General features: G+C 32.5%; 1 protein-coding gene and 1 pseudogene across 1 annotated transcript; one reads left to right on the forward strand and one right to left on the reverse strand.

Annotated features, from left to right (window-relative positions):
- The first annotated feature begins 186 nt into the window (after positions 1 to 186).
- LOC106447696 lies at positions 187 to 2,376 on the forward strand (annotated as a pseudogene).
- Positions 2,377 to 3,504: 1,128 nt separating this feature from the next.
- Positions 3,505 to 8,511, reverse strand: LOC106447697 (MLO-like protein 12). Its single transcript, XM_013889683.3, has 15 exons — positions 7,868 to 8,511; positions 7,598 to 7,655; positions 7,222 to 7,466; positions 6,993 to 7,109; positions 6,844 to 6,904; positions 6,403 to 6,491; positions 6,219 to 6,293; positions 6,018 to 6,112; positions 5,849 to 5,898; positions 5,708 to 5,748; positions 5,393 to 5,566; positions 5,265 to 5,300; positions 5,095 to 5,162; positions 4,930 to 4,990; positions 3,505 to 4,516 (listed from the first exon to the last, which is right to left on the reverse strand). The coding sequence occupies exons 1-15, from the start codon at positions 7,982 to 7,984 to the stop codon at positions 4,085 to 4,087; spliced, it is 1,719 nt and encodes a 572-aa protein (XP_013745137.1). The 5' UTR covers positions 7,985 to 8,511; the 3' UTR covers positions 3,505 to 4,084.
- Positions 8,512 to 10,904: the final 2,393 nt, after the last annotated feature.

Genomic DNA, 10,904 nt, shown 5'->3' on the forward strand with positions numbered 1-10,904 from the left:
ATAAATTTAAAATTTCATCTAAAAAATAAAGTAATTATGAAAACAAAAAGGAAATAGAGAGATAAATATTTTTTATTTTTTTCTCTGGGAATCAATTTTATTAATTATGAACAAATATTTGTAATCAACACAATAATTAGGTTTGGTTCTCTCCTGAGCATAATTGACATGTCATCAAATGAAAAAAGTTGAGGAACCAATCTAATCATTTTGATAATACACATGGGTTCATTTGAGGCTTGGATGAACAAGTCAGTTCTTTTGAGTCGTGGAGTCTACAGATCTCATCTCCGACTCCTCCTCCTCTCCTTACTCGATTTCTCCCTCAAACATGGACTGGTGGAGCCACAAGTATCTTTCTTTTGAGCCGTGGAGGCTTCAGTTCTCATATCTTTCTCCTCCTCCTCTTCAGATCTCATCTCTTCCTCCTCCCCCTCACTCATCTCTGATCAACGCCTTCATCTCCAAACCTCAGGTTCTTTATTCTCTCTCTCTATGTACTCTGTTCGTGTCCCTATTCTACAATTGTCTAAGTACCTCATAATTTTCCGTCCGGACAAAAGGGTTTCTGCAGCGGAACTGTGTCAGCACCAAGACCCAGAAGCAGTTTCTTAAGAGAGAGACAAAACAATATAGTAAAACCCATCTAAGTTGCTTCTCTCGAGACACAACCTTTCCCTCTGTTTCAGTCCCTGCTTCTGAAGAATCCTCCTTGTCTGAGGTAAAGGATGAAACAGTATCTTAAGGTTCGTTCGAAAAGTTTGTAACTTTAGAGCTTGTTTTGACTTAGCTGGAGCCAGCAGATCCGGATTTCTACAAGATTGGATATGTTCGAAGAGTGAGAGCTTAAGGAAGGCCCTGATGGTAATGGTGTCTATGCTTCTAAAGATATTGAACCTCGCCGTCGTGCTAGAGTCTGTCTTCTTAGTATCCTTTAAAGTTCACAAGTTCTTGCATTTTTCAAATGTTTCTTCTTGTGTCAGGTGATAATGGAGATTCCTCATGAATTGATGATAACAATCCGACAGGGATGTTTTTCCCTGACATTGTTCCTATTGGTCATCCCATTTTCGATATCATCAACTCAACTGATCCTGAGGTAATAACTACTCTAAAAGTTGTCATCTTTTTTCTCAAAGTCTTCTCCTTGTTTACAATGTTGCATACTTTTTTTTTTGTTTACAGAAAGATTGGGATCTCAGGTTAGCGTGTCTTTTGCTATTCTCTTTTGATCGCGAAGATCATTTCTGGAAACTCTATGGAGATTTTCTGCCTGCTGCTGATGAGTGTAGCAGCTTGCTTCTAGCTACTGAGGTTTGATTGAGTCTTATCATTGTTGTATGCATTGGTGATATATTAATTCTGTGTGTTTTTCTTGTTTGCTATAGGAAGACCTTGCGGAGCTACAAGATCCTCATCCTGTTTCAACTATTAGACAACAACAGAAACGAGTCCTTGAATTTTGGGAAAATAATTGGGTAAAACATATCTTAGACAATTGTGGTTATGTCTGTTTTATGTTTTGTTCATTGACAAAAAATATATTTCAAAAACAGCATTCAGGTGTTCCTCTCAAGATCAAAAGGCTTGCTGAAGATGCTGAAAGATTTATATGGACGGTTAGTATCGCGCAGACAAGATGCATTAGTATGAAAACTAGGGTCGGTGCGTTGGTTCAAGACTTGAACATGATGATTCCTTATGCTGGTAAGTGTTGGTTATTTTTATTAAGTGTTACAATCTTACAGTTCTAAGCGGGTTTAATCATCTTCTCTGCAGACATGCTGAACCATTCATTTGAACCGAACTGTTTCCTACATTGGCGTCCCAAAGATCGTATCCTTGAGGTTATGTCAAATGCTGGTCAGGCAATTAAGAAAGGCGAAGAGGTAAGTAAGGGACTCAAAATGTTCCAATAAGCATGTCAGCCTTCACTTAACTGCTTTATCTATTGAAAGATTTTAAATTTAATGTTTTTTTTCGCAGATGACCATTAACTACATGCCAGGCCAGAACAACAATATGCTTATGGAAAGATACGGCTTCTCAACTCCTGTGGTAATGCTTTTTTTTTAGCAGCCGCATCACGAGGATCTAGCTCAAACAGAAGGGGATCCGCATCTCCAAAAACTCTTTGAGCTCGTCTGCGTCGAGTTCTTCTTCAGACTCTCCGGGCTCGTCGGCGTCGAGTTCTTCTCCAGCATTTGTTTGGACTTCTAGGATTCTAGCAGTTCTCGGATATGAGTTCGGTTCGAATCTAATTCCGGTTTAAGAATGTTTTGACAGTCCTGGTAATCGGTGATATTAGTATGCTACGATTGGATCCGGAGAGAACGATTTTAATCTGATATTAACCGGTTATGCTTGTCTTTTAAATCGAGTACGAATTGGTTAAGGCCAAAAAACTTTGCTATTAAAACATATCAAAGAACGATTGTACGTTTAAGCAAGAAACCTGTAGTTAGAACATATCAAAGTGCAAATTGGTTAAGGCCATAGAAACTTTGCTATTAGAAATTACGTGGTTTATATTACCACGGCGATTTATTGATGAATAACATAAAAGAATTTTTTTTTTATAAATCATGACTAAATTCAGGGAATGATGATTTAAAAAAATAATCATCATAAACAAAACTGTAAACATAAAGTATACCAAAAAACTGTTGAGTCCTTCTCTTATTTCTAAAACTTAATATTATAAACATGACGAAAATAATATATTACGTCCGTTTAGGTTGAGTCAGAGGCGGCCTTGGACAGAAACGGGAGAAGCTGGTGCTTCCGGCCGCCACTAAATTATCAATAATACCGGCCACAAAATTACATAAATAATTCAATAGGTCAACTGGTAAAACATATTTTTAGTGCAGAGGAGGTAAGGAGTTCGACATAACATATTGATATTATTTAAATTTCCTTTTTCTTCTTATAAAACTAAATATAAATAGGCCACATTTTTTAGATTTGCTTCCAGCCCATTAATTAGTAGGATCGGCTCTGGGTTGAGTTTACCATGGATACTATTGAGTTAATGAGTTTTAGCTTGATCTATGAACTCAATAAATCTATCTATCTATGAACTCAATTTCCATCTTAAGCATTCACCTTATGAGAGTGAATCCATACATAAAATCATAGAACACATATTTACTTTCCATTTACATCTTGGTTTTATATATGTGATCAAATTTTATACCAAACTAAACATATTTTAATAAAAAATTAACGTAAAACAAAATTCCGCGGCGTAGCGCGGGTAATTACTAAAGAAGATGGACCACACTAGTCTTTGTTTCGCTTGTGATTGGACATTAGGGAATGATGAATGTATAGTTGTCTGATATGTCAGTCAAAGTAGGCCAGCAAAGAATTTTCAACAACCGAGAGACACGCTCAGCATTTTAACAATAGTTAATTCCAACCGTTATTAATTCGAATATAGTTAGGCCGTTAGCGATCTATGTGATGTAATATGATATGCGATAATTTTACAGAAAACTATAAGGGGGTGTTAGTGGGGATGAGATTTATAATGAGTCTTAGAATTTCTAAGTCTAGTGTTATTGGTTTATAGATTCTCATATTCTCATTAAAATCTATTGTTATTGGTTTGATGATTCTATAACTCTATACAAAATCATTTGTTATTCAAAAAGTTTAGATTTTAATGATTCTACAAATCTATTAAAGTAAGTGTTATTGGGAGTTGAATTCTTATCATTTTAACTCACAAATTAAGATTTTGAGAATACTACATGTTTACCTTGAATTCTTAGAATCATTACATTACTTTATTTTCATAGATTTTCACAATATACAAAATTCTCTACATCTCTTTCCAAATTTAATAAATCTCTCAACTTTTAAAATCAACAAACTCTATAGAAATCTAAGTCCCACTAACACCCCCTAAAAGACATTTGCTTGCCTCTATACAAAGACATGATGGGCTTAAGATGTGCATATCTTTTATGTAGATACTAGTATTAGTTAATATTGGGCCATTTAGAGAGAGAAGATGCCATTCGAAACTTTAAATCATTTACAAAGAGTAAACAGCAAGTAAAGTATATAACTCATATCATTTCTTGAAAGTAAACTCCGGCAGATCAACCCTGACATGCTCAGTAATCTCTCTCTCTTCTCTAACAGGACTTGTGGTGTCAGCATGTGGATGCTGACTATTGGTGTTTTCGGAATCTGTGATCTCATGTTGGCAAGAGACACTCTGGGATTCAGGATCGAAGAAACGCTGATGGCCTTGGCCGCCGTAATCAGAGAATCTAGGAGGAGAAGGAGAGGCAGTGAAGCTAGTTTGCTGGTCAAGGCTGCGGTTATGGTAGTTGTGAAGGAGATGCACTGGTGACATGCCATGTGTTGGCGTGGTAGGGCGGCTAGGTGTGTTGGACCCAGAATGTCCATGTTTGGTATGTTTCTTGGCCGTGTTGTGCCATTTTTTCAATGCATTGGCTACCCTGTCGTTGAAAATAGTCGGCCTCATTGAAGTTCCCATCTGTAATCACGGTTTAGCGTTAGAGAATCGTATATCAAGTTGATATGTAATAATTAAATATATATGAGAATTGAACAAGTATCAATCTATTATCGACAATAATTTGGAGTAAGAAAAAGTCTAAAATGTTGACATTATATCAAAATTCAAAATTTCAAATGGCAGATCAGAAAGGCCACACTGAAAATAAGTTATGACCTAATGATCTTATATATATATTAGATTGAGTTTAACCACTCATTGCTAAAAGTTAGTTTTTATGAGAAGAAGCAATCATATGAATATGTGCATACTATATTGTACATGACATGTATCAAACACTACGTTTAGCAATTTAGCTATCTGAGTCACGTTTAGCAATTTATGTTGTACATAACTGTATCAAACAAAACGTTTAGAAACTTAGACTATACCTGAGTCACGAGAGCATAGAGAGGTAGAGTGATGTAGCTGCATAGAACTTGTATTAACACCCTGTCGTATGCAACAAGAAAAGTTTAGTGTAAAGGTACAAAACATACTTATTATATATTAGTTCTGTATATATTATAAATAGCTAGTTGTGGAAGTTAACAGACCCCATGACGATCCTGATTGTAATATCTTCCGTTTTGTGGTGGAAGCAATTTTTAAGTGTGAACTCGTACTGCAAAATTAATAACAAAACCGTCATCAATTAATTTAATGAAAACACCTTTTTAAGATGAATTTTATTTGGTTATTTGAAAAGAGATGGATTTTTTCTCACAGTGCTCCAAACGAAGAAAGCAAGTTGAAATGCATTCTGTAAAAAATACGTTAAACAATTGTTTTTAGGAAAATTATAATTAAAACTTAAAAAAAAAGAGGAAATACATATGGGTAAACCAATTATACCGTGAAAAGAACCAAGTGAATGAGGAAGAGAATGAAACGAGGACGACCAAACCAAAAGAGATCATCACCCGGTTCAACCACCGGAGCTCCTTTAACCACATCTCCTTTATCTTGAATCCTTAGTCCTAATTTTGATATTATTACTTGAAGTTTTGCTCCTACTACTAATATCACCTTCAATTCATTAAACATACCAACCATTTAATCAATATCATTAATATATGTTCACAACCACAACTGCCAAACAAAACCAACTGAGCATAATACACCAGTTCAAAATTTTGAATTTGAAGTAATGTGTATATAATTACTTACAAGCAAAGGGATGAAAGGCAGCCAAAGATAGGAAGCCCATCCTATTATAATTTCCAAAAAGAAATGAAAGTTAATATATGTCATTTTCGTCGACATATAATTTGTGTGATTTCAATGAAATGATAAAGATTTAGGACCAACCATGTGTATTAGTCAATATGAACAAGACAGCGATGCACCATATCAGTGGGCTGCATTTTCATTCACACACAAAGATGTTGTTAACAAGTAATTTAATCAGATATTTATAATATTATGGAAAACTAGATTATTGAAAAAAATAATAATGAATTTATATAAAGAAACTGACCTTATACCGACAACAACCTTGAAATCTTCTTCCAAAGATCTTTGAATGTATTTTTGGAAATCGAAACGAGCTTCACTTCCTGCTGGCAAATGTGCCTGCACCAATCATCCCTTACTCGATTAATATAGTTTTTTCAATTAAAAATTCGATTATGGAATTAAACAATATATAATATATATAGTAATTAGTAATATTATTTACCATGATAAACCCATGTCTTAGTGTAAGATAATCGACCTTTGTCACTGATCCAAAGAACTGTCTGAAGAAACAAGTCTGCATACCCCCATTTATCCATAAGTTTTGTTATTATTGTTAACCAAATTTAAAATGCAAAAAATAATATAGAACTTTTTAAAATAAAATATATAAATTGAAAACTTACCATCCAGAGGGTAACAGAAGACTTGCTCCATACATTCAAATGTCTACGTCCAAACGATGTGTCTCTTGCAAACCTGAACCTCTCTGGATCTACAATATTTAATCAATCAGTTAAATACTAGAGGACAGTGCACATATATATGGTTAATTTAAAAAGTGAGGGTACTTTCTTTCGTTAAATTGTTTATTCATGAGTCAAACAAAAGGAGTTGTGTCATCGGAATATTCCACTGACAAGTCCGGTTATTTAAATCAATAAAAAACAACTTATCAATTAAATAAACCAACTTGATTATGTAAGTTGCCAAAGTCAAGCACCCACGAAAATATTTTATCCGACCAATATTCATTTTCTTTATAGACTGAGTTTTGCTTTTATTTCCTTTGGATATTACTGCCAAAAGAAACTCTATGGCGATGAGATAATTAATGGCTAACATACCATTGGCATATTGGTATTCAATTGTTTTGGTCTCTTTCTCCCATGATTTCCATTTCTTCATCTGCATATTACATATATTTACATATCACAAAACTAAACGCATAAGTACATTATATGCACTTGTGAAAATGTATGAAAAGATCATGCACCTTGGTCTTCCCCAAAGCATAGGTTGTAATACAGTAGAGAACATGAAAAACAGCGAGCACAAAGATGAATATATGCAGCTGGTGGATACCGTACGCGGATACTAATGCTACTTTCCCCTGAAAATAATAATTCACAACCAATAAAATAATAATAAGATTCCGATAGTAGTTGTTAAATAAAAGGAGGAAACGTTAAAAAGATACAAAGTAATCAGTAATTAAAACATGCCTTTTCTGCGCATTTGTCATAACCCTTGGTGGCTAAACTTCGACGAGGACTATAAAAGTCGTTGGAGTCATAGTCTTCAAGAATTTTGCGACCATCGTCGATATAATCTTGACCATATTTAGCCAGCTCTTGTGCCCTACTACAAGGATGCCAAGTCGCAGCAGCTCTATTTGGGATGCAAATTTCGGAGACTGGTGTTTGTAACACAACAAGTAGAAGAGATATGAATCCCAGTAGCATCAGTTCTATTTTCATCGCAAACCAAAAACAAAAGTTAGTTTGAAAAACAAATAGGGAAAGATTGATCAGATTGTGATATAAAATGACATATCAGAATTCATTATAATAATCTTTATAGAAGAATAACTAAACTTGCCTGCTTTAACCTTTTCAAGAGCTTCACACAAAGCTTTCTTATGCTTCTTCTTAAACCACTACAATGATAAAAGAAAAAGTTGAGATTATACGAGCAACGTCCAACTAAATTTTGATTTTCTAAGATAAAAGAATTATGTAATAAGCTTTGGAGGCCTTCTATAATGAAATTATTGTATATTTTCTTATAATCTGGAGAAGAGAAGAAAAGAAAAAAAAATGAAGATTTGGACAATAAAAAGACGGAAAAGAGAAGAAGAAATATACGTACATGACCAATAAAGTGCAAGAAATATTCGATCAAGATGGAGATGAAAAGAATAACGAAGCAAACAACAGCAACAGCCCATGTTGGTGTCTCCTCTAATGATCTCTCTTTTATTGCCATTAATTACTTTCACTAGCTAAACCTCTTTAAGTTTCTGATATGTATATCAACTTTTAGGGTTTCACAAGTCTTATCTCTATTAGGGGAAAATGAGAAAGAAAGTGATATGGCTTTTGTTCCTGTTCTGTCTATATATATACACACATGTTGCAATAAAATAAAACAAAATACATATATACATGCGCTGTTATTTCTTCGCAAAGAATACAAAAGAAAGTCAAACAAGTGTAAGCCGTAATTATTTATTAAGAACTCAGGGAAGACTTTTGACTAATTCAAAGGTTAAGACTTGTGGTGAGTTAAAATAAAAAAGAATTGAGATGAATAGGCTTTGTGGGACTTGTAGCGCAGCCGTGTGAACGACCACTTCTAATCGCATACCTTAAAATTCAATTATAAAAATCAAATAAAATGTTCGGTCGTTATGAAAAAGACCGAAAGTTTGGTGATGAGGCTGCATTCATCATTATTGCATATCGTTATGACTTTTTACAATGAGCAGATAATGATTTTTTGGCAGTTATTACGAACGTCAATGTTTATAACTAACCAAATATTATCTTCCAACATATTATATACATGCAGAATGATATTCCTTTTTATGCTAATATTGTTTGAATTAGTATTGTGTTATTCAATTTAAGCTTGTAATCGACATTTATATTTTTGATTATTGGGTTGATTAATAGAAGTAAATATTTTTTGTAAAGAAATTATTTCTTTTTCTTTTTCTATCTAAAGAAAGATATTATTTCAAAAAGAGAAATAAACGAAGTGGTATAGTCCAATGATATTGTTCGACTGTAGATAACGTTTTGTGAATCAAGGCTAGGAAAAAAATCTTACCACACTTACGGAAGTGTGTTATTATTCTTGATAGTTCCTTAATAATTTCTGATGTAATTAATTAACGAAACATGGATACTTTTGGCAATAAGAAAAAGTGGCCACGCATTAACGGGAATGAAATTTGAACAGGTCATATGGGTTAATAATAATATCACCTCCGTATTACGTATACAATTATATAAGCAAATAAGTTACACAATTCTTGTTGACCCAAAAAACTAATCAATCCTTTCTCAAAAAAAAAAACTACTTAATCGCTGATCAGGGGCGTAAGTAGGTTGAACAAAGGTGTGACCCATGCGGACATGCCCCACCTTCTTTTTTAATTTTCCTTAAGCAATTAGTCCAAATTTTATTTGTATGTCCCTTAACTAGATATATATTACACTAAGTGCCCATGAAAAATAAAACTCTAGGTCCGTCCCTAATCCTGATCGATGACCGCTTGCAAAATGAGTTTTTTGACGTGAAAACAAATATTTTTTATTGGGGTTGTAGTTGAAATTTTTCTATATGTTTAATCGTGTGTACTATGAAAGGAGCTAGGCAGCCAGCTATAGCAATTTTTTTTTTTTAGTAGTGGGCCTTTCGACGTAAAAAAAAAGAAGAAGCAATTTTTAGTAGTGGTAGGTGATCTACTGATCTCATATCCCAACATGAAAGTCCTTTAATGTTTTTATCTTTTTTGGCACCAATCGATCGGCTTATCTACATAACTTTTTTTGGGTACAAATCAGCTTCATTTCTAATGATAAATTCACATATTTATCAAAACAAAAAAACTATCCTCTTAACATTTCCTACACATCTACATTGCGTAAATGTAATATCTCTTATCTAGATGATTAAAAATTGTAGATTTTGACAAGAGGCGGTAGGAATAAAAATATTTTTATAACCCAAACTAGTTTGATTAATCATTTACGAATAATATGATTTATATAGTTCAACATTTTATACTTATATGGGTGTTTTTAATGTGTGATTTTTTATATTTTCTCCTTTTCGGCAATATGCTTTACATTCTAATATATATATATATATATATATATCTATACCCATTTAAATGAAAAATTTTGGATTTTATTTTTGGGTTTTGGAAACCAGCAAAATTGTCGCAATTCAAAACGTTCAGATTTGCATTTAAATATTTACTAACAATTTACGACAGTTTAAGGAACACTTTCACTTCCACCCTAATGAAAGTGTTATGCTTTCTTCATACGACCTAATGAAATCAAAATATTTTCTACATTTTTTTAAGGGAATCAGTTTGATCTATTTCAGAATATTAAAATTTTATTCAAAAAATAATTTGGAAGTACTTTAAATCCGATCTAAATTATGAACTTAAACATAACCAGTACTGAAAGAAGTACGTTCGTTTGACTAGGATAAGACTTTTTTCTGAAACAAATGTGACATCCGTTCTTTGGTTAATATATAAAATTAAGTGTTTTGTCTGCGTGTGCGGACATAATCTTTTAAATATGACTTATTAGTTTAAATCAAATCAGTATGGTAAGTGGCTATTTATGTTTTCAAAAGAATAAATCAAACATCAAATTATTTATATATGAAAAGTTTATCATTAAACACACTCACATATTAAAAATATTTTAAAAATTTTATTATGCAAAATTTTTGCTTAACTAATATTTATTTATGAACTGTTGTATATCTTAATTTTAAAATTTTATAATAGAAAAATATTATTTCACGATAACAACACAATATATAAGAATTAACTTCTTTTCTAAAAATATGATATTATTGATATAAAATTCGTTTTTATTATATAATAAAATATATACAAAAATCATTAAGATAATAACACAATATATAAAAATTATATTTTTCTTTAAAAACATGATATTATTAATATAAAATTCATCTTTAATTATGCAATAAAAATATATATATATATAAATACATTAAGAATATAAACGATATTAACAAGTCTAACTTTTAACGTGAAAGCTCAGGTTGTGTCGAATGGATTAGACACCCAACGTGATTAAAAAAAGTGACAACTTATGACAACACGTGAATAGTCTAGATTACTTCTGTA

This window comes from Brassica napus, chromosome A4 (genome assembly GCF_020379485.1).
Source record: "Brassica napus cultivar Da-Ae chromosome A4, Da-Ae, whole genome shotgun sequence".
Taxonomy (NCBI): domain Eukaryota; kingdom Viridiplantae; phylum Streptophyta; class Magnoliopsida; order Brassicales; family Brassicaceae; genus Brassica; species Brassica napus.